Source organism: Triturus cristatus, chromosome 3_1, assembly GCF_964204655.1.
Source record: "Triturus cristatus chromosome 3_1, aTriCri1.1, whole genome shotgun sequence".
NCBI lineage: Eukaryota > Metazoa > Chordata > Amphibia > Caudata > Salamandridae > Triturus > Triturus cristatus.
Genome location: NC_140583.1, coordinates 746,075,677 through 746,100,924, shown reverse-complemented (window position 1 = coordinate 746,100,924; position 25,248 = coordinate 746,075,677). Strand labels below are relative to the sequence as shown.

General features: G+C 47.3%; 1 protein-coding gene across 2 annotated transcripts in view; it reads right to left on the bottom strand.

Annotated features, from left to right (window-relative positions):
• The window catches only part of LOC146860908 (uncharacterized), an 850,962-nt gene that overhangs the window by 511,300 nt on the left and 314,414 nt on the right, over positions 1-25,248 (bottom strand). For both annotated transcript variants that reach the window (XM_085644903.1, XM_085644904.1), the window contains one exon: positions 17,148-17,403. In XM_085644903.1, the coding sequence (XP_085501029.1) occupies positions 17,148-17,403 (256 nt within the window). The remainder of the gene's footprint in view (positions 1-17,147; positions 17,404-25,248) is intronic.

Sequence of the window (25,248 nt, the reverse complement as noted above, 5' to 3'; positions counted from 1 at the left end):
TGGAATCAATTTATAAGAGAAAGCAGATAGGCTGGGGACCTGAATAGCAGAGTCCCAGCCAAACTAAGTAAATAAACATGAAAACACCAGGAAAAAAGTGGGGCAACCATGTAGTCAGATTCCACCTTCCTCAACTCACCATCATAGAGCACACATCATCTTTATGAGGCCTATGCAAACTTTAATTACAAAACAGTAATTGGAATGACTTTAGCAATTATGCATTACTCGGATTACACTAGGTTGAGTAATTAAAAGAAATTTGGGGCAACATTCCTATCACAGGAGCACAGGAACAACAAACTAAGAGAGAGCTAGTGGCTGCTGGCTACTTTTGTTTGTGCCATGTAGCATTTAGCACCTTTTTCTTAGACCAAAATGCATACTCGGGCCCATTTGGAAGCAAGGGTGCATTTTGCACTAAGGAAATAGGATTGAATGCTGGATTACGATTCTCATGTAATTACGCATGATTAAAAACAATTTTGCGGTAATTACAAGTAATTACGCTAGAAAGAATTACGTTAGGTATGCCCACCCCTAATCTTTCCTGGCATTATAAACATACTGTAGGACTCTAAAAGCCTTTCATGCTTCAAAATAAATAAGGCTAAATCTGTGATCTTGAACATTACACTCTCATACAAGAGCGAACTAGATCTGAGAGGGCAATGCCAATGAAACGTCCTGGCAAATCAATAAAATATCTAGGACTCCACGTCACAACCTTGCTGCACTTAATGGACCACAAATAAGGGTTGATCTAGCCAAATGGCATAAGTGATATATATGTTGTTGCTTGAGCAAATTAACATCATTAAAAGGAACCTATTGCATGTCTTCCAGGCGCTTCCAGCTTTCGGACCAAAGATAGAACTCAAGGACATTCAAAAGCTTCTACTTAACTTTATATGGGTAGGGGCCGGAGACAGACTACATAAAAAAGAATTGCTGGCTTCATGAGGAAAAGGAAACAGTCATAATGTAGTATTGCACAGCTCACAAGCAAATTGTTGTTAAATGGTTGGTGTGAGAGTCTGAAAAATATGGGCTTCCTAAGAAAAAGGGCCCTAGCAGTAGGACCCCTGTGAGACATGCTCTGGCTGCAGAAGAAGCACCCTCGCAGAATGTATATATTTCAGAAATAACAAGAATGCTACTTGAGATGTGACACAAAGTGGAAGCTCAGAAGGGACTCCAGAAACACTACTCTGACTATACTACCATTCACTTCAACCCACACTTAACACCGTCAATGGCAGGGCAAAGGTTGGAAGGTTGGAGACGGGGAGAATGTCCCCCTTTGAGGGACATGTTTACAAAAGGTAAAATTAAATCCTTCATGAAATGTAAAAGGGTCTATGAAGTCACTGAGCAAAACATATTCCACTAAGCCCAAATCATATGCTGGGTCATGCAGCCACACAATAAGTATACAACAATCCCCCCCCACCCGCCGCTAGAAAAGTACATGGGAGCAAATGAAATTACGAAAGGACTGTATTTCCTCCTGAGCTGTGTATGAGTGCTGTTAAACTTGGGGGTCTCTAGTTGGCACAGGTATGCACTTGTGACAAATAGGGACCTCCTCCTTTAGTCAGGGTAAGGGGGTACACTCCTAAAATAACCCCTGCTCACCCCCTTGGTAGCTTGGCACGAGCAGACAGGCTTATCTCAGAGGCAGTGTGTAAAGCATTTGTGAACACATACAGTAACCAAGTGACAACACTACAAATGGACACCAAACAGGTTTTATATCAAAAATAAGTATGCTTTATATAAATTTACCACAAGACCATTAAACGACAAAAATACACAATACTGTTACTTTAGATGGTAGAATTTTGCTTATTTCTCTTAAGTTCTTAAATGCGACACTTTAAGTCAATGTACCTTTTAGATGCGACACGCAGGGCAACAAAAGTGTTGCAACGATGTTGATGCGATTAAGTTTTTGGTGCAAATAAATAAAGACGTGAAGATCTTCCAGATGCGTTACTTTTCTCCAAAGTTGCGAGAAGACTCGACTCGATGCGCCAGCTGCAGCGGCGACACCCTTTACACGATGTGACGACAGCGCCCTTGGCAGCGGCACTCTTCTCTGACGTTTGCGAGACATTTCCGCTCGATGCGATGTTGTAGCGGCGACACCCCTTTACGCGATGCGATGACAGCAGCTCCGACGGCGGCACGCTTCTCCGTGGATGCGAGACGCTTTTCTTGATGCGGTGCAATGCGACAACTACGATGGCTGCGATGGCGACACGCTTCTTCGGCGTTGTGAGACACTTCCTGGATGATGCGAGATGCTTCCGCTCGATGTGATGCTGCAGCGGTGACACACTTTACGAGATGCGACGACAACAGCTCTGACGGCGGCACGCTTCGTCTTCTTGAGTCGCGCTTCCAGCTCTTTGCGACACGCAGTCCCTCAGAAGGCCCAACAACAGCAGCACTTCCAAAGAACTCTGGGGAGCTGGGGGGTGAAGTCTGTTGTTCTTGAGACTTCAGCAGGAGGCAAGCTCTTTTCCAAGCCCTTGGAGAGCCTTCACAAGTTGAGCTAAATTACACACAAAGTTCCTTTCTCCTCTTTTTGGCAGTAAGGCAACCACTGCAGGCCAATCCCCCAGGTTCAGGGATAGTTTCCTCCTCAGCTTCTTCTGGTTCCTCCCTCAGCAGAGGTTCTTCTTGTTTTCCCAAAGTGATCTAAAATCTTGGGATCAGGGTCCCAATATTTATATCCAGAAATCCTTTGTCCTCTGAAGGCAGAGGGGCCTTTGCCCAGTCCAAACCAGTTCCTGAGCACTCTGTTTACCAGACTTCTCCTTTCCTTTCACAGTGCAGGGCAGAAACATTAGACGACCCACAGGAGGTGGAGCCAGCATTGTGGAAGGCAAGTACAGCACTGGAGCACTTTGTTGACAGGATTCCTTCTCTTCATTCACTGTGCAGGGCAGAGACATCAGCCGCTCCCCAGGAGGTGGAGCCAGTATTGTGGAAGGCAGGCACAGCCCTATTCAGGTCCCAGGTGCAACTCCTCCCACCCATCTGGATGTAGATCTCTCTATTCACCACTGGGACACCTCACCCTGTCTCCTGGAATTCCCCAGCCCCGTCACTCAAACTCCAGACAAAGGAATACACACAGCCTAGTAGAGGCAGGTTTGAATGGTTAGACAAGAAAATGCTTACTTTCTAAAAGTGGCATTTTCAAACACAGAATGTTAAAACCAACTTTATTAAAATATGTATTTTATCATCCTGAGTTCAGGCATACTAAATTCGAATTTCTACCATATTCCCTGAGTCAGTTAGGATTATAAAATGTAATAACCAAACTGCCCATTCTGGCCTATGGAGAACAGGTAGCCTTGCAATAGTGAAAAACGAAAATGGCTGTAATTCACTATTAGAACATGCCACACACCAGGGCATGTCCTACCTTATCCTTACAATGCACCCTTCCCTTGGGCCTACCATAGGGGTGTCTGATATGAAGAAAAGGGAAGGTTTAGGGACTGGCAAGTAGGTGCACTTGCCCAGTCAGCATGACAGTACCAGACTGCACGCAGGCTCTGCAATGGCAGACCTTAGACACACTTTTACAGGCTGCTTCTGTGGGTGGCACAACCAGTGCTGCAAGCCCACCAGCAGCATTTGGATGTACAAGCCCTGGGCACTCCTGGTGCACTGTACTAGGGTCTGACAGGTAAACCAAACCAACCAATCATAGAATCACTAATTCATTCAATAATTTACAATAGGGAGAGCATATGCACTTTAGCACTGATCAGCAGTGGTAAAGTGTCCAGAGTCAGAAAACAGCCAACAACAGGTCAGAAAAAATACAGGAGGAAGGCAAAAAGTTTAGGGATGACCATGCAAAAAGGGCCAAGTCCAACACAACCCCCTTCCAGACAATACGCAGGGTAGACCAATCACTACCCTGATGGGCTTCCCTGCTTTGGGCGATAGAACCTGGACCTGGCTCGCAACTGCAGGGGCATATTCCAGTTCTACGGCAATCTGAACCCATTTCAATTCCTCTGTCCATACTCTCAGGGCCCACAAAGCTAATCCATGGGGAACCCTTCTCCTCACCTTTGGACACCACCTGTGCAGCACCTAACCTTAACTGGCTCACGGGTGTGTCCCAACAAACATACAACAAAATGCCACAGTGGCCACTGCCAGTAGTCAGGGATGAGACCCAGGCCTTATGCCTCTCAGGGCTCTCAAACCTCTCTGGCGTCAGGGAGCGGGGGGCAGTAGCCTCAGGTGCTTGCCACCCTTTGTCCATTCTCCCTCCTGTCAGGTCAGGTATGACATCCTGGCACTGACCCACCAGCCCCTGACCTGTACCTGGAGGCTGACCAAAGACTGGGGTGGCCTCTCCCACACCCGGTCCTCCTCCTTGGGGCTCTGTACCCTCCCACCTGGAGTGGTACCCCCTTCCAGAATTGCCAGGGCACCTGTGGCAAGTATCCTGTGCAATTCGCCCACCAGTTCAGGGGTTCTATCCTGCAACTGGGCGTCCAGGTCAGGGGGGACTCCCTGAACCTGGCCCTCCAACCTAGGGTCTAAACCCTTCAGTTGAGCCGGGGTCAGAGGCAAGGACTCCCTCCCTCTGCACCCCCTTCCAGATGGCTGTACCCTCCCACCTGGAGTGGTACACCAAGAAGACAGACTGGTAGGGACACTGATTACAGATGTCCCTCCCTCCAGGTCAGACAACACCTGAACCTGGCTTCCCAACCCTGGGACCAACCCATGCGGTTGAACGCTCGCCTGGCGCACCAGGACTTCCCGGGGAGCACGCATGCCCCTACTGAGGGTGACACATAACTCATGTGTCGTGTGACAGTCTGCCTGGAGCAGATCTCCCGACCCCTGTCCATCTGACAGTGTGCGAAGATCCCCCAGGACAGAAGTGGTGTCACCATGGTCATTCATTGGTGACGCAGCCCTTCTGGCTGGCCCCTGACCCACTGTTTCTTCCACTGGGGACTCTTTCCCCCTCTCACCCCTCAATCTGGACTTCTGCACCCTCCCAACTGGAGAGGTACTGCCAGACACCAGAACTGAGGGAGGCCTGCTTACAGACACTCCCCGTTCACCAGACACTAGGGGACCCCGCACAATGGGCAGCGCCTCAGAACAGACTAGGCTCCCCACCTGGTGTTCCCTTAAAGAACCATCCAAGCTCTGAGACTGAGGTTGGGCACTACCGGGACATAACCCATTCTCACTCCTTCCCCTTAAAGATAGGACGTGAGGCCCTACACCCCTCTCACTACTACAGGACCTAGTTGGGCTATTCTGATCCACTTCCACCACACTGGGTTTGAAGATACCTGAACCACTCATCTTGGGATCACTCCCCAATGCCTTTTCAGACCCTCTGGACTCCACCAAAAGGTCTGCCTCCAATGTGAGCTCCCTGCGGTCAGAGAACTCACTCTCCAACAGGTGTTGGCATAGCTCTGGAAAACAGGGACTTACAATATGCTCTCCCACAATTGGATCACACAGCCCCCTAGCAGGGTTAACCAAACTATCCTTCACCTCACCTTCCAGTGCCTCGCACACATACTCCACACCACTCTCTTGAGATTGGCAAGACAGCATCTGACTGTCTCTGTCACTCAACCCACACTCTTCTGGGCGGTCTTCGCACTCACACACCAGGATCTCAACCATGGGGGAATCCCTCCCACCACTAGGACTATGAACCCCTGTGCCAGTTTTCCAATTCACCTCAAGAACACTGGAGCTACCTCATATCCTTGAACCTCCTGGTGTACATTAACCCCCTCCTTCAAGTCAGGCGCCACATCTCTGGGTGTGTACTACTCTCTCAGCACTAGAAAATTCAATATTGCTGCCACCATCTGAGCTGGATTCCTCCATCCACTCAGCAAAGCTAAATCTCTGAGCTACACACATTTCTTGTTGCTGGGCTGAGACACTCATGGTCTCAAGCCTCTCAAGCTCTAAGTCAAGCTTCCTCATAATCAACTCATGCTCCATTTCCATTTTCTTTTCCTCTAGGGCTAACTTTCAAATTTGCCATTCCAATTCTAACTGCCCTTTTAACTTGAGCTTGGTCAGCTCCATTTTGTGCCTCCTACACTCTCTTCTATCTGCCAACTCCTCTGGAGATAGACTTTTAACAGAAACACTGCTACCGGCAGGGGAAGGCGTTCTCCTTCCTCTTGGACCCACTGGCCCTTCCAGCTGCTCCTCTGCATTATCAGCATCAGTGGCATTCCTTGCTTCTACCCAGGCCCTCAGCGCCTTGTAGAATTCTGCCTTGTTTTTGCATCCAGTAGTGCAAACATTACATTTTTTGCAAAAGAATTTCAGCTGTTGTACTTTGTAGCTTTTCAGTTTCTCTTCTTCCCATTCCAACTCATTCACAACAGAGACTATGGATGCTGCTTTCTCCATGGTGGTTAACTTGGCAGTTCACAAAATTAGAAAGTCCCAAAAAGAAATCTACCAACAAGTATGTGGTTGCGTTATGGTCTGCACTCATTAAGTAGTGTTCACCAATCGCTGTACATGAGTCACAAATGCAAGTCCAGAATCCTCACCGCTGACCACCAATGTTAGACTTGGGGGTCTCTAGTTGGCACAGGTATGCACTTGTGACAAATAGGGACCTCCTCCTCTAGTCAGGGTAAGGGGGTACACTCCTAAAATAACCCCGGCTCACCTCCTTGGTAGCTTGGCACGAGCAGACAGGCTTATCTCAGAGGCAGTGTGTAAAGCATTTGTGAACACATACAGTAACCAAGTGACAACACTACAAATGGACACCACACAGGTTTTATATAAAAAATAAGTATGCTTTATATAGATTTACGACAAGACCATTAAACGACAAAAATACACAATACTGTTACTTTAGATGGTAGAATTTTGCTTAGTTCTCTTAAGTTCTTAAATGCGACACTTTAAGTCAATGTACCTTTTAGATGCGACACGCAGGGCAACGAAAGTGTTGCAACGAAGTTGATGCGATGAAGTTTTTGGTGCAAAGAAATAAAGACGTTAAGATCTTCCAGATGCGTTACGCTTCTCCGATGTTGCGAGAAGACTTGACTCGATGCGTCAGCTGCAGCGGCGACACCCTTTACACGATGCAACGACAGCGGCCTTGGCAGCGGCACTCTTCTCCGACATTTGCAAGACGCTTCCGCTCGATGAGATGTTGCAGCGGCGACACCCCTTTACGCGATGCGACGACAGCAGCTCCGACGGCGGCATGCTTCTCCGTGGATGCGAGGCGCTTTTCTTGTAGCGGTGCAATTCGACAACTACGATGGCTGCGATGGCGACACGCTTCTTCCTCGATGCGAGACTCTTCTCTTGGTGCGGTGCAATGCGTCAGCTCCGATGGCTGCGATGGCGACACGCTTCTTCGGCGTTGCGAGGCACTTCCTGGATGATGCGAGACGCTTCCGCTCAATGCGATGCTGCAGCGGCGACACACTTTACGAGATGCGACGACAACAGCTCCGACGGCGGCACACTTCTCCTTTTTGAGTCGCGCTTCCAGCTCCTTGCGACACGCAGTCCCTCGGAAGGCCCAACAACAGCAGCAGGCACTTCCAAGGAACTCTGGGGAGCTGGGGGGTGAAGTCTGTTGTTTCTGAGACTTCAGCAGGAGGCAAGCTCTTTTCCAAGCCCTTGGAGATCCTTCACAAGTTGAGCAAAAGTACACACAAAGTTCCTTTCTCCTCTCTTTGGCAGTAAGGCAACCACTGCAGGCCAATCCCCCAGGTTCAGGGATAGTTTCCTCCTCAGCTTCTTCTGGTTCCTCCCTCAGCAGAGGTTCTTCTTGTTTTCCCAAAGTGATCTAAAATCTTGGGATCAGGGTCCCAATATTTATACCCAGAAATCCTTTGTCCTCTGAAGGCAAAGGGGGTCTTTGCCCAGCCCAAACCAGTTCCTGAGCACTCTGTTTACCAGACTTCTCCTTTCCTTTCACAGTGCACGGCAGAAACATTAGACGCCCCACAGGAGGTGGACCCAGCATTGTGGAAGGCAAGTACAGCACTGGAGCACTTTGTTGACAGGATTCCTTCTCTTCATTCACTGTGCAGGGAAGATACATCAGCTGCTCCACAGGAGGTGGAGCCAGCATTGTGGAAGGCAGACACAGCCCTATTCAGGTCCCAGATGCAACTCCTCCCACCCATCTGGATGTATATCTCTCTATTCACCACTGGGACACCTCACCCTGTGTCATGGAATTCCCCAGCCCTGTCACTCAAACTCCAGACAAAGGAATACACACAGCCTAGCAGAGGCAGGTTTGAATGGTTAGACAAGAAAATGCCTACTTTCTAAAAGTGGCATTTTCAAACATAGAATGTTAAAACCAACTTTACTAAAAGATGTATTTTATCATCCTGAGTTCAGGCATACTAAATTCGAATTTCTACCATGTTCCCTGAGTCAGTTAGGATTATAAAATGTAATAACCAAACTGCCCATTCTGGCCTATGGAGAACAGGTAGCCTTGCAATAGTGAAAAACGAAAATGGCTGCAATTCACTATTAGAACATGCCACACACACCAGGGCATGTCCTACCTTATCCTTACAATGCACCCTGTCCTTGGGACTACCATAGGGGTGTCTGATATGAAGAAAAGGGATGGTTTAGGGACTGGCAAGTAGGTGCACTTGCCCAGTCAGCATGACAGTACCAGACTGCACGCAGGCTCTGCAATGGCAGACCTTAGACACACTTTAACAGGCTGCTTCTGTGGGTGGCACAACCAGTGCTGCAAGCTCACCAGCAGCATTTGGATGTACAAGCCCTGGGCAATCCTGGTGCACTGTACTAGGGTCTGACAGGTAAACCAAACCAACCAATCATAGAATCACTAATTCATTCAATAATTTACAATAGGGAGAGCATATGCACTTTAGCACTTATCAGCAGTGGTAAAGTGCCCAGAGTCATAAAACAGCCAACAACAGGTCAGATAAAATACAGGAGGAAGGCAAAAAGTTTAGGGATAACCCTGCAAAAAGGGCCAAGTCCAACAAGTGCATGGTAGGTGGAGCTATTAATTACAATGGGAACAAGATCTGGGGAAAGAGATACCTAATGAAAACTGGAAACATGGCTGAAGAAGCACATCAAATATGTTTGAAGCCTGCAGTATAGGAAGTCAGAATACAAACTAATGACGTGTTGGTATCTTCCCCCCAAAAGATTTTTAAAAAATATACCTGAATACCAAGGGCCTGTGCTAGAGGAAAAGGAGTGGGCTCAGTGATTCACGTATTGTGGGAATGTGACCTGATATAAACATATTGGAAAGGAGATCTTAGCCACATTGATAAGGTCATGGGCTCATCAGTGGATTATGAACCAGAAGCCATACTACTGTGATTGGATGGAGGGGTGGAATGAGGGTAGAGAATATCCCACTATATTACATGTTGAGGATAGCCTAGAGGCAGTGTAGCTGTACATTGGAAAAGGAAAAAGGTACCAATGGCAGCCCAGTGGAAACATCCACTGTGACAAACCATGGTTCTCTAAAACTTGTGCGCTACATCGCGCGCACAGTCAAGACTTTTGATAAGCTTTGGAGCCCTTTACTTTTTATCCTAACGTCACTAGCCCAACTAAGGCACTCATTACAACTAGAACAGTAATTGGAGTGATATTTATCGCACCTGATAAAATCCAACTCCGCTGAATCAGAAATTATTAGGTGTGATAGATACCACCCAACTACGGGCTTTTGCGGAATAATACATAGATTTTAGTGCTTACTGCACCAAAATATCTATGTTCCAGTAAATAGTGGGCATTTGTCCCAACAGTAAATATCAGCAGTTTTGATACAAAACTCATAACTGTGATATGTGTGGTAACAGGAGGTTCTGCATGTATCAATTTAACAGCACTACTGTGGGTCTTAGAGACTTCTCACCAAGGCTGAGAGCACTGCAGTTCTGTAGTATGAGGGATACTTAACCTGATACTCTCTGTACCCATTGAAAAAATGTCAAAGGGGAATCAGAGACTATAACTGACTGAAACCGTGAGGGGAAGACAGCCAGGCTGCTGAAGGAAAAGAGTGTTTAGATCTATGGAGAATTGCCCAGTGAAACCATCTGTATATCTTAGGAAACTGGCACTGCATGACAAAATAATACTAGCCCATGAGTCAAGATTGTATTGTACTGGACAATAAGTTATTATTCTGGTGTCTGCTGTTGCACTCCATTTCTATATACTTTGTTTGATTACATTAAAATTATGTATGCAAAAGTGTATTGACTACTTTAGCAAGGTGGATTTCCATTACCAAAGACTAATTTATGGTCAAAAACCATAACTGTGTACAATGACAATGGAACAAATAGAATTCCCTCCTAATAAGTAGAGAAAATGTTATTCATTGTAAACTTTGATTATTACATTGATTGTCCCTAAGAAGATTTCTGGAAAGGTTGATTATATCTACCTTAGTTGTGGCAGCCCTAAAACCAGTTATGCCAGGTACCCATCTCCCACTGTGATGGTAACTGCATCACCTTTTCCCAAGTTCTTTCCAGAAATGTGTGAAGTGCAACAGGTAAATCCTCTGCCTCGGGGACACTACACATTTTATTGCAGCATCTCTGCAAAGAGGTCTTTATCAGCAGAAGATAAATATAATTAGTGAACAGCTCACTCCCAGAAATTACCACCATGTTTCAGAGTGAGGAGAAATGTTGAGAAAATGCACCCCCCCCCCCCTCCATAATGCCAGGTAGAGCCCTCTGGAATCTTTCATCTACATGTCAATAACAAGACAAAGTATGATTGAGTCTTGGAAACATGCCTTCCCATGGACTCACTAGCTTCTTTCACCTAGTGTGGTATAATAGGCTACAGACTAGGTCCCCTTCCTGCACATAAGCAATATTTTTTTTAAATTCCGTTTTGCAACTTCTGTGTGTGCTGCATTAAGCAGCACACATTGAAGCTACAAAACGGCATTTCAAGATTGTTTATGTACAGGAAAGGGGACCTTCCGGTATATAAACAATCTTCCCCTGCACGCAGACACCCTTGCACTATGGTGCAAAGGTGCCTGCGTTGGCACTAAGCTACTAAACTTAGCGCCAGCACAGGGAGAAATGCAGAGCTGCACCATTATTTTGTAAATATGGTGCAGCCCTGCATTTCAGAAGTGGTGGAGCGTGTCATTAACCCAAGGACGCTATCGACACGCTCCGCCACTTCCCTTGTACATATGGGCCTAGGTTACTTATTTTTTTTCACTGGTGGAGGGACTAATGCCTCATTTTAATGGGTAAACCCAAGGGCAAACTTGGAGATTTTAGGCAGTTTAATTAGCCTTCCACCATCTTAGAAAATGCTAAGAATAGCACTATCACTGGGAGTTTTGAAAATTATGCACAATAAATGCTATAATATTATAGAGGTTATAGTGTGGAAACCTTCCTGTTTAAGTACCAGAGGACCGTTACAAGGTTTTTCCCCACTGAAGGATGTTGAGTCCCAAAAGGTCACTAACAGCCACGGCCCGTATAGGGCGTGCCATCGGGTGGTGACGTGGGGCGGGGGGTTTTAAAAAGCGGCAAACGGACGATTTCAGGTAAGTAACGAAAAAAATATATAAAACAAATTTTGTTGCGCGCGTTGCATCACATTTGGTGACGGAGCGCGCGCACCGAAATTCTTTTTCTTTTTTCGTTACTTACCTGAAATCATCCGTTTGCCAAATTTTACAACCCCCCACCCTGTCCCTCCCCCGCCCCATGTCACCGCCCGGTGGCACGCCCTATGCGGGCCGTGGCTGGTCACTAATGGGCTGATAGCGACTTTGGTGAGCTGTCTGCCAGCTGTGTTGACAGAGAACTGTCTGCCAAGTTTAGACAATTTTGGTCTGCGCGGAATTTTATCTTTTATTTTTCTTAAACAAACCTCCAACACAGGAGGTTTAATTGAGAAAAGCTAAATAATCAAAGGCTCTGATGCACAGTGAGATTTCTCCCTGTGTATGGGCCATTGTTTATTTTTCCTAGCTGGAGCTACCTGCATCACATGGTGAGCCCAGGAAGGGAAATTCTGTGATGGTAGCCCTGCCCTCAGTAGGGTGGGCTACAACTACTGTGGCCTGGTGTCCATGTGCTGATGGGATAGTGAGTTGATCAAAATATGGTGGGCAGGAGTCTGGCCAAAGTGGGGAAGGTAAATACTTCTGCCACTTTAACAGAGGGTGGGCTGCTTTCAATACTAAAAATCAGGCCTCAAGTCCAATTGTGGACCTCTGCGAACCACTTGGCCTTCTGAGACACTCGCTTCTTTGTGGTCAGTTTTAAAAAAGCACCTAGTGCCTGATTCCCTATAGACTAATATTGACTTTTCATTTCTCCATTGCTTTCTATGGACAACTTTTAGCTTTTTCCTTTTACATTCATTACTCCTATTCCTCTTATTTGATTTTTGCTGTGTTTGTGATTTGTTTATAATTATGTTTACTTCTTTACACCAAAATATGCTGGACATTTTACCAGATTCCTTTCTTAACTTTAATGTTGTCTTTTTAGAAGCAGGCAAAATTTGCCTGATTCCTTAAATTCAGAAAAAAATATGTGAAATGCCAATCTGGTATTTTGAGTTACTTTTTAAGTCCGTTTTAGACGCAAACACTCATTTTGCTTTAAAACAAATAGTGCTAATTTGCCTTTTGATGCACACAATTGCCACTTGTATTGGACCATACTCAATTTTCCCAAGCTCCTGTGATAGGATTTTTACCTGAATGCAATCTCAATTTCACAACAAAGCATAATGGTATAATCTTGCCATTTCGCCTAACAAGTTCAATGGAAAATGCAAAAAATTACACTAGATTAAATCGATGCGGTCAAAATTTCAATAGGACCTAACTCGGTGCTGCTAAATTACTTCATATGCATTTTTTAGATGGATGACTGTAGCTCTGCTGTACAGCTTGCTGTGGTAAACCCAAGAATCCTTATTTAACCCTGCTTTTACATTCAAGATACTAGATTGCTTAGCTTTGAGGGAGCTCACTGTTGGAAATGGCACTTTCTGCATGGTGACCACCAAACATTTTGCCTTCCTCCATCCCTTTTTGCTGAATTAGTTTTTGTTGGCTCTAGGATTCTTGGCACTTTACCATTGCCTACCAGTGCTAAAGTGAATATGCTCTGTACTCAAAACATGGTAACATTGGCTTATCTATAATTTGCATATTTAATTTACTTATAAGTTCCTAGTAAACTGCACTATATCTGCACAGGGCCTGTAAATTAAAGGCTCCTAATGGGCCAACAGCACTGCTTGCGCCACCCACTTCAGTGGCCCTTTAAACATGGCTCAGGCTTGCCACTGCAGAGCCTGGGTGGGCAGTTTAAACTGACATTTTGACCTAGCAAGGTAACCTACTTGCCAGGGCCAAACCTTCCCTTTTATCACATATAGGCCACCTGCAAGGTAGGTCTTAGTCATCCCTATAAGCAGGGTGCAGTGTATTCAAAGGTAGGACATGTACCTTTGAGTTTTACATGTCCTGATAGTGAAAAACTGCTACATTCGTTTTTCACTACTGCAATGCATATGTCTCCCATGGGTTAACATTGGGAGTGCCTTAAAACATCTTTTAAGTGCAAATTCCAATTGGGAAAAGATAAGAGATTTGGAGTTTGGTATCTCATGACTAACAATGTAACATTGCAACTTATGGTGCAGCCGGATTTTAAATTGTAGATCTGAAAATGCTACTTATAGAAAGTTGGCATTTTCTTAACTTAATGATTCTGTGTCTCTGCCTGTCTCTGAATACATGTGTGGGTTGGGTGACAGCTGGGCCTTTTGAACCCCCTCTAGACAGTCACACAAAGGGAGCAGTTGTGTGACATTTGCATCTGGATTGCCCAGCACCAGGCTGATGGGCCTTCTTGAGGTAGATTGGGAGGGAGGAGATGACACTTGCACCTGAATTGGGCTGTGCTTGTCCCCAACCCCCTATGTTGTGAGTCTGAAGCCAGGCCAGAAAAGTCTGCTGCCTGCTCCTTCTTGCTGGGAGTGAGAGGGACTGGGCCTGCTCTCTACATCCTTGAGCCTAAGTTTCTCCAAGGGCTTGCTTGCCTGCTTGACTCCTGTTCTCTGATGTCTCAGAGTCATAAAACACTTTTTTGAAATTCTGCTGGTGCTGCAGGGCTCTGCTATCTATGATTCTTACCCTTGCCTGAGGTGCCCCCCTCCGTTCATAAACCTTAGAAGTGGGTTCTGCAGCTGTTTCTACAAACATTGACACATCACCACCACCGTGCCGAGTGGAACTGATGCAGTGCCCTCCAACTTCAACGCAGTGCCTATCTGAGGACATCCCTGCGCAGCTCAACAATGATACATCGACCTGACTGTGAGGTTTGATGACGATGCAGTGCTGAACGGAGGTCCCGACTGCACGGCTCAATGATGACCCAACGCTGTTCCAAAGACACCATTGCTGAGCACAACTTCTATGCATCAACCCGAGTGAACCGGAACAAACGCATTGAGTATTCAACGCCTACGCTTGCTCCATCCAAAGTACTTTTTAAGGGGGCCATGCACGGGTCCTGTAGCTGGCCTGCCCTCCATCGTGTTCGGCCAGAAACTTTGGATTTACCCCGGTCTAGCACGATTTCAAGTAACCTTTTAGCGATATTGACTTCTAAGAACTGTTTATAGATATGATCTTTAAAAATGTATATCTCAAGTTCTACTTATTGGAGTTTGTCGTTTTGGTCTTGGTTTACTCAGATAAATATTCTCTATTTATCTAAACTGGTGTCGGAGCCTTTTTGGGATGATTTTTCTGTGATACTGTAATTAAAGTGTGCACAAATGCTTTACACATTGCCTCTTAAGTTAAGCCTGACTGCTCTAAACCAAGCTACGAGAGGTTGAGCACAGGTTAATTAAGGTTGTGTATCTGACTTAACCTGACTAGGATTGGGGCACCTTCTTGGACAGGGTGTACAGACACTCTGCCTAACAGAAACCTCTGTTTCTAACACTCAACCTTTGCCACCCCAATTAAGAGTTCAGATTCATACAATATATGAATTGATTGATACCAAAGTGTCTATCAAGATGACTCTGGGCCCAGGCTATCCCTATATTCCCAGCATGTTTGGCAATCTGAAGGTCAACTAAAGACACACCACCAGGTTCACCATCTCCAGTAATGCCAGTGAAGTCATTATTGGCAATGGGGCCTTCTTCTAAACATGTACGCTCAATAAACTAAACTCCAGGTACCCCAAAAAAGAACACCCCAGCTACATTTCAAATTAAGTTCTTACTGGATAGCTCACCTTTCCATAGCCATAAAATTCAGTGGCTCTCCTTAAACCTACATGAAGAAATGCATAAGAGAATCCTGGGTCACTGAAAAACAAGATTTATGCAGAAATCGCTCTCCTGGGACGTTTTTTGTAATTTAGCGTGCTTTCCATCTCAGAATCCCTAGCGCCCTAATACTACATGAAGAATCATATCTTGAGTTCAGACATGTTTCATTCACAGCCCAAGTCATTCTCTAATTTCCAATGTATGCTCCTGCATTGTTACTGTATTCACCCACCTGTGTATGGAAACGAACTCACCTATCTTTAGGTATGAAATGTATTAGTTATCTTTTGCTCACGCTTAATCTGTTCTAAGAACTCTGAAGGCTTTGCAGTGGTGCAGGAACAATTTTTAGAGTGGGGGTGCTGCCATCAATGTTACATCACTACTCATAGGGATTCTGAAAAATCCAAGCATCACACAAAGAACAAGTATTGCAAATGAGCCACGCCCATTCAGAAAGTGAAGGGTAAGGGTGTAATATGCAGCTGATGTTGCATTTTAGAGTACACTGTTGCAAATGTATTACTTAATTATGATGTGGTAGCACACTGTTATTTACAGACAGCACATATTTTAACCTAAAATAACCACCAAATTTGCACAGACATACAGTTCTACTAGCGCACATATGATAATGTGTGGAAGTCGGTATTCAGTAAGGGGCATATTTATGACATTTGTGGTCTAGGCCAGTGCAGCAAGTCACCTTGCTGAGCTGCCCTGCATCACATGGAAAGGGCAGGAATGCACCATATTTGTCAAAAACTGAGCAATACTGTTCTTTTCCAGCCGCGGCCTGTGCAGATAAGCGCTGTAGGGCCGGGTGAGGGGGGATTCCGACATACGATGGGGAGGGAAAATTAAATAAATGATTAATTTCCCCTCTTCATCGTCCGTCGAAATTCCTCCTCACCTGGCCCCACCGCCCTACTGCTCTTACACTGTTCTTTTCCCTTGTGTTCATGACATTTTGACAGCCTAGCGCCAACGCAGGCAACCTGGCACCTTGGAGCAAGGGTGCCTGTGTTGCAGGCAGGATTGTTTTTGTGCTGGAAGATACACCTTCCTTCACAACAACAATCCTGAAAGTCTTTTTCCTCTTTCTATGTGTGCTGTAGAATGAAGCACACATAGAAAGAGGAAAAAACGAGGAGAAATAAAGATATTTCTCCTTGTTACGCCTCTCCTAGGGAGGCTTATATTTTTTATGCATTCCCAGGTTTCTCAGGTCTCGTAAATCAGGGAAGGCATCCAAAGCCATAGTAGTTGGGTTAGAACACTCACCCAATGCCCATGGAAGGCCTAATCAGGGCAGAGTGACGCATCAATTTTCCTTACATTGCGTCACTCGAGTTTTTGGAGCCACTGAAAGCCACGTAAAGTGGCTTTACGTTGCTTCAACACTATGGCTTAAGTTTGCATCGCTCTTGCATCATATCGGGTTGTGCAAGAGCAACCCTCATACATATGGCCCTCAATATTTGCCATTTGTGCATCACCGAGTAAGTAGTCTTGGTTTTTTTGATCGTATTAAAATCTTTGTTTCCATCACACTTCAGAATTACGAAAAAGCGCTTCATTTATTTCATGCTCATTCACTTGAGCAACTCCAGTATGGGCATTTTACTCCAGAGCTGTAAGGCCTCCGTGCCCTGCCACTCCAAAGAGAGTCTTGGCATAACGAAATGGTGGAGCTCATCATTGATTTCCAGTCTGTCAACTCATCTTACCACATGATTCCACTTTCTCGGATGACCTCGCCAGACGGCATCGCAGACATCTTGTAGTAGCAGGGGCAGGCATCCAAGGGCACACATTTGCCCGCGTCATCCATCAAGGCTCCGTCCTGACAGGTGCAGCCGTCCACGGGAACAAACTTGATGCTGGACGTGATATCCCGTTCACTGCGCGAGCGACAAGTTGCCTGGCTGCTGCTGATGTTGTAGCTGTATGTCTGGGATTCGGGGCAGTTGCTGATGTATTTAGCTTTTAATAAAGCAAAATTGAGTTTAATTTAGGACACGTTTTTAAGAGAATTAAAAGAAACAAGAAAAGAAGATCCCAAGCATAAACTGTAGTAACAATTTGATGGGGCTGAATGAAAAATGTGGGCAGCACCTTACCTACCACGAACCAAGCAAGGCAAGACGATATCGTCTCATGGTGACCGATTAAAATGTGAGGCTTCCATTCCACACAAAGTTAAACCTATCTGCATGTATCAATCAGATGGGGGTATTTTTTCAGGAATTTAATGCATATTGATTATTCAAGGGCTGACTCGCGAGAGGGTGTTCTCTGATGCACTGAAAAGCAATAAGTACGAACTGTATTGAAACGGAGGATGCCATGGAAGGGAAGTCTAGACTACTTCGTCCCATGAGGAATCATAAAAGGTTGCACATGACAATGGAAGGCCAGGGGAAAGATCTTACAAAGTAAGTCGTTGTAGACATCAATTTTGCACTGCTTTCCTCTTCGTTCTCCGACCCTCATTCTATCCCTTATCACTTTGGGGCAGATTTATGTTTGACTTGCGCCTCATTTACGCTGCCGTTGCGTCACTTTTGTGACACAACTTTTGTGACGCAAATCCTGCGCCATGGTGCGGGGTATTTACAACGTGACGCATCTGGGAGATGCGTAACGTCGTAAAGTCCTGCGCTACATGTAGGCGTTCCAGGGCAGGTGGGGGCGTTCCGACGCAGGAACGCCTCCTAAAAGTGGCTGAGTGAAATCTACAAGATTTCACTCAGTCACTTTTGAGCCCATGCTGCGTCAAAACCCTGCGCCTGCTTGAAGCAGGCGTAAGGATTGACGCAGCATTGTGAAGATAGGGCCCCCCAGAGCATTGCTGGAGCTGCGTCGCGCTTGCGACGCAACTCCAGCAATGCGCCACTTTTACGGCACAGATGCGTGACGCATCTGTGCCATTTTTGCCCCATGGTGCGCCGCATTATAAATGCGGCGCATCCATGGTGGCGGAGCTGGGGCGCAAAATAACTGGCACATCCCTGCTGATATGCAGGGATGCATCAGTTTTTATAAATATGCCCCTTTATTCTGATCCTACCGCTTTTCACCTGTTATGAAATAATGATCACATGATCACAGTAGTGACACTAGGACTCAATCTCTTTTCGCCAATCAGCCCCTTCCAAGCAGGTCACCTTGAGCACTAAGGGGCATATTATCAAGAACGGCGTTAAAATTATCGGCGCTTTAGCGGCAGAAAACTGCAGCTAAAGCGGTTATAATGGGCTTGATAATATGCCCTTGAGAATTCCCATAGAAGTCCATGTTCTGGTGTGAACCTGGGCTTCTATTGGAATTCTCCAGGGCATATTATCAAGCCCATTATCGACGGCTTAGCGGCAGTTTTCTGCCGCTAAACCGCGATAATTTTAACGCCGTCCTTGATAATATGCCCCCAATTTCGTTCTGTCTCGGTACGATAAATTTCCTTCACTTGACAATGGGCAGCATACCGGCCAGGCAAGCTTCACCCACGTGAACAATATTATAAAACACAAACACAATTCATGAGTAAGTAAGTAAGTTATTTGCATAGTTAATAAAAACCATTGCAATACAAAAAAAATCAAGTTAAAACAATTCTGCATACGATATTAAAAAGATATTTTACAATTTACATTTTTTAAAAAAAACAAATACTATAACTTAATAGACATTCTACTGGCCAAGCAGTTTTTTGATTCAGCTCATGCTGTTAGTGGTCGAGTTATTTAGTTAAAGTCCACTACTTCCTGTCAATTCATGATATAATCTGTAGTTTTGTGTCCTACAATGTTGTTTTATGGTAGACGACAAGTCACGGAAATGTAAACTTGTTAACTTTATTGGAACATAGCTGTAATGAAGAACAATGGGCAGGGTTCCCAGATGAAATACAGTCCTGTAAGTAACGCATGGTGTGTGCATAGGCCTATTCATGTGCAAAAGTTATTTTGGTATCTACGTGCGTATTGTTCGTCACCCCTACCTTACTTACACCTTTTCTCCTGTCATAAACGCACACATAATCTACAAATAATTTCTTGACCCTCTTGCGCCCATGTATCTGAACCAACATCACAGATATAAAAGTACAAGAAAAAGGAAGTAATATTTGCCAACATTGCATAGGATGTGCCCATTCACACACCGCAAGTCAGTGAGACAGCGTCCTTATGCGTGCCACTCAATGTAATTTCTGAAGGGGATACGTCATCCACTCGTGCACTCATTTGGAATGTCACATCCTACTTGTTCCATATGTCACATATGACACGCAGCCCCACATTGAATCATATATTTATTCCATGTCTAGCCACCTAACTATAAATCTCTATGAGGAAGAGGTGTGGCGCCAGGGCGACTGACTCCGGAATCTGGGGATCACGGTTTGATCCCCGGCGCCGTCAGCAGATCAGCCCAGCACCATGTGACTATGGGCAATAGCTTGCTTAATCTTCCCGACGGCCCCCAGCGCCTAGAGACCCTTACGGGTTATTGTTCGCGCTTTACAAATGTGGATTATTAATATTATTATTATAACAGGACCCACAATGTCAGACACAACATGCATTAACAACAGTCCTATTAGTTTGACCAGTTTGATGAACATAGCAGTGAGATTGACAGCAATCATCTACAGAGAGTCAGGTTAGCACTTGGCCATACGTTGTTTCCCCCATCCCCACTACAACACACCCAAAACAGCAAAACTTCAAAAACAACTGATGTCAGATGCTGCGTAAACAGCAAACCACTTTGGCAATGATACACATGCGAGTGTTCCACTATTGCATTTGACATATCCTGTAACTCCCAAACCAAATCAAGCACCTCAGAAAGACACATTTTCTAACCTAACACATTGGCATGTCCATTACAACGACCACCTACAATTGCCACATTACCCCTAAAGTAAGAGAGCGGTTCCCCTTGACTTACCGAGAAGACATTTCTCAACATATGATAGGACTGCACTGTATCTGAACTGGTATGTCACTGTCAGCAGTGAACAAACACAACACAAAACAAGGAGCAATGACCTGCCCTCTAACAAATCTAGAGGCAAGTATAGACAATATAGCCAATGTTACCTTATACCGCTGCCCTCTGAAAACAGTACTGTTTACATTAAAGCATGCCCATTCACTACAGAATTACAAATCTGGATATTTCCTTGAAGTATACACAACAGCATATAGTCACACCTACTGAGCCTGATTCAGACCAACCTCGATGCAGTAGCCCTGGCCTACAACCAGCTGGCACATGGCTATGAGCAATTATTGAGATAGAAAAGTCCCTTGCATGGTAATGGACGTTTATCCATGCCCTGAGTGCCCCAACTAGGTCCATGGTAATAATTTTTGGTGATGGCCGAGCATGGATCATGCATGTGCGCCATGCATGATCCATGTAGACCAGGAGGAGCACCTAAAGAGAATCGAATGCCTCCACTGGGAGTTAAACTGCACAAGAGCGGTGGTGACAGCATACTGTGTTTTCAATATTAATAATCAGTAGAGTGAATAGGACTTTTTACCTGTGTCACTAAAATTGAGCTTTCTGGTCAACTTCTGTAAAGATCCCCTGTTGTGTGTTTAGGTCACCCTTGAGCTGCATTGAGTAGTATGCAGTGCCAGTCAGCCTGCATGATTGCTAGTGTGTGTGGGTATGCATGTGTTCCTGAGATGTGGCATAGTACATGAGAGTCACCGCACATGGGTGCGTGTGCACACTGTGGAGTATGTGTACCTGTGATTTGGTGCAGTACCTGACAGCCTGCAAGTATGTAATTGCATATGTGTGCAGGGATGTGTGTGTGCTTGTGAAGGGCACAACATGGAAGTCTATGGTTTCCATTCTGGGGAACCCTGGGCCTGCTGGAGGAGGATGTGGAGGTAGAGGAACTCCATAGACAGATTTGTGGATTGCTGAATTTCTGAGAGTTGGGTGGGAGACACACTGCAGAAACAAGAGCCAGGCACTTCGTGTACTTCAAAATGACTCATTGAGGATCAAAGGAGCATCAAAACATCTCAGTAAGGAGACGGGTCGATAAGGGAGTCATAAAGAGTAGGGCTGAGTCCCTTTTTAAGATTTTGATACACACATTACTGAGGCTGGCCTCCAGGTGTGATCTTCTAGTTACTCCCAGGGCCTGTGTTTGGAGCTGTCCGATTTGGAGACACTCCAGCTGTGACAGACTGTTCTCTAGAGTGGACGACAGAGGAATGGATCCGAAGAAAGATGCCACAATGAGTGCGACTCCTGTATGCGAGATGGGAGCCATGGAGGAAGCTGAGAGCCATTGACCATGAACTGTGTGCCACTGGGATTTCAGAGTTTCCACTTTGTCATCAGAACTCACGTAGCACCCAGGTCTGCCATCAGAGACAAGCAGTACTTACAGTGGCGGTGCGTTCATTGGGGCGCTGGGGCATTGCCCACTAAAACCACATGCCCCCATTTGCCCCCATTCGTTTTTAATAAATGTACGTCAAAACAGTATACTTACGCGCTAATTCCTGGCCGGTCGCCGGGCCATGCCCTAGGCAATCAGGAAGCTGAAGGGGGTCGGGCCGCGGCAGCACTCAGTAGTGCGCATGTTTGGTTTTGGGCTGGTCATTTTTACGACCAGCCCGAACATGCGCACTAGCCTTCCCCTTAGGAGAGCGAGGGTTGCTCCATGCCACAGCCCCCGGTCTCCTAATGGGCGGGGAGTATCCCTGCTCAAGCCAATCTGGCGTTGCTCCAGCAGTGCCAGGATTGGCTGAGAGGCTCAGGCACCGCACGTGTTCATACTTCCCCACGCAGTGAGAGGCTGCTGGCATAATAGCCAGGCACTGGGTGCCACGCGTGGGTAGAACTTGATGAACGTATGTGGCCAATCACGGTGGCTTATCAAGCCATGCAGAGACAGTGATTGGCCAATGGCCATTTTGTTATGATGACGTCGTCGGGACACACAAGACGACGAGTCGAGTCGACACCACGCCTCGTGTTTGTTCAGTGAGTGCCTGCCTGCCTAAGTCTACTGCTCGGGTCACCATTAGACGTCGTCCCCACGTATGTAAGGTAAGTCAAGTCACTCAGAAGTGTGCAATGCATGATAATGCATTTATTTTATTTTCTGTGAGAAATGGTTTTAGGCAGCGGCTCTCGTTCGCCTGCGCGGCCTCGAGATCTTCGTATACAGCACTTGGTAACAGATTCAAAATGTAACCTGTTTCCAAGTGCTATAGTTACTAAGATCTCGAGACTCTCGAAGCCGCACATGCGAACGAGAGCCGCCGCCACAGATGAGGTCCGCCAAAACACATTCAATCAATCACATAATTTGTAAAGCGCACTACATACCCGGGAGGGTTTCAAGGCGCTTGGGGGGGGATTCTGCTATTGGTCGAAGATCCAGGTCTTGAGTTGTCTCCTGAAGGTCAGCAGGTCTTCGGTTTGTCGCAGGTAGAGGGGGAGGGTGTTCCAGGTCCTGGCGGCGCGCTGGGAAAAGGATCTGCCTCCGGAAGTAGTTCTCCCGATGCGTGGGACCATGGCCAGGGAGTGGTCAGCGGAGCGGAGTTTCCTGTTGGGTACGTAGAAGGAGAGTGGACTGTTGAGATAGGCTGGGCTGGTTTTGTGGAGTGCCTTGTGTGCGTGGATCAGGAACTTGAAGGAGATTCTTTTGCTGACGGGGAGCCAGTGCAGGTTCCTCAGGTGGGGGGTGATGTGGTCGCGGCGTGCAGAGGCGTTCTGGATTCTCTGTAGTCTGTTGATGAGCTTGGACTAGGCTCCGGCGTAGAGGGCGTTTCCGTAGTCGAGTCTGCTGCTGACAAGGGCCTGGGTGACTGTTTTCCTCGTGTTTGTCGGGATCCATCTGTAGATCTTGCGGAGCATGCGGAGGGTGTTGAAACAGGTGGAGGAGACTGCGTTGACTTGCTTGGTCATGGAGAGTTTCGAGTCGAGGATGACTCCCAGGTAGCGTGCGTGGTCAGTGGGGGCCGGGGGGGACCCCAGTGACGTGGGCCACCAGGAGTCGCCCCATGCGGAGGGGTTGGATTCGAGGATGAGGATTTACGTCTTGTCTGTGTCTGGTTGCAGATGGCGTCTTTGTGGGCAGTGCGGCTTTCTAGCGTCTTGTTGCTGTGACATGTGTTTTCCAGTTTCCGGCAGGTGCGTTTTGAGTCGAGGAGTTCCGGGGTGAACCATCTGACTCTTCTGCTGGTGTCTCTGCTGGTGGGATTTTTTAGCGGGGCGACGGTGTTGGCGCAGCCATTCATCCAGCGTTCGAGGGTGAGTGCACCCTCATCGGGGTTGGTGGGGTTCGTCAGAGGGTTGAGTGCGAGGCTTGTCTGTAATTGTTCTTGGGTGACTTTGCCCCAGCAGTGGCGGGGGGTCTGTAGTGTGTGGTGGTGTGTGAGTGGTTTTTGGAAGGAGAAGTGGATGCAGTGGTGGTCTGACCAGATGAGTTCAGAGGCGTGGCTGAAGGTGACGTGGGGGTTGAGGAGAAGATGGCATCTAGCTTGTGGCCGGCGGTGTGGGTCGGCGTCGTGACGAGCTGTTTCAGTCCGAGGTTGGCGAGGTTGTCGATCAGGGTGGAGGAGTTGCTGTCGTTGTTGTTCTCCAGGTGATAGTTCAGGTCTCCGAGGAGGATGTTGTCGGTGGAGGTCAGCGCGTGCGTGCGGATGAGGTCTGCGACGGAGTTGCAGAATTGTGGCCGGGGTCCTGGCGGTCTGTAGAGGAGGGTGACTCTTAGGGTGGTCTTGGGGTCCGTGTAGATCTGGAAGTGCATGTGTTCGGCTGTGCTGAGGGTGTGGTTGGTGTTTGTTGAGACCCTGATGGTGTTTTTGTGGACGATGACGATTCCTCCTCCGGCCCTGTTGGTGCGGTCTCTGCGGGTGATCTTGTACCCGTCTGGGATGGCTATGGCGATGTCTGGTGAGGAGGTTTCGTTCATCCAGGTCTCGGTCAGGAAGGCGACGTCCGGTGATGTGGTGTCGAGTACGTCCCAGAGTTTGACAGCGTGTTTGTGTGCGGAGCGGGTGTTGATCAGGATGCATCTCAGCTGGTTGGGTTCCGTCGTGGCAGGCGTCTTGGCGCTTTCGAGGCAGGAGAAGCTGCAGTTCCGGCAGGTGAAGGGGCCGTGGGTGCGCCTCGGGGCGGCCTTGCAACAGGTGTGGGTCTTTCCTGGGTTGAGTGCGACGAGGGTGTTGGCGTCGTAGCGGAGGCGGTCTCCGTGGCTGCTAGCGGGGCCAGGGGTTCTGGCACTGGGCGCGGTCCAGGCGCGGACAGGCGCAGACGGGCTTGCCTTAGGTGTGCCTTCGGCGCGCCAGCGGCGCGGCCGCACAGCGGCCGCCATATATGGGGAGGTGGGGAGGGAGGAGCAGCTGGGAGGCGGTAGGCGAGGGACGGGTGGAGCGAATGGGTGCGGAGGGGGCAGGCCGCAGGGGAGGCAGCAGCAGGGACGGAGGAAAGGCGACCGGCACGGGGCACGGAAGAAAAGAGCACAAGGGGTACTAAATCAAAGGGGCACAGAAGGCACAAAAGTCAGCACAGGGGTACAATATGAACGGAGGCACAGAAGTTGGCGGGGTACAGAATAAAAGGGGGCACAGAAGTAAAGCGGCGAGTGGGGGGCAGGGGGCACAGACAGTTACAGGCCCAAAGCGGGTACAAACCTAAGGCCACCACTGACCACCAGGGATGAGGCGCAGGTGGAAGCCTGCGGGTGGTGGAGGGCCTCGATCTCACCGGCGTCAGCAGGCACAGCGGGGGTGCAGGCGGAGCTGCAGCGGGGGGGCGAGCGACCTACCAGGAAGGTCA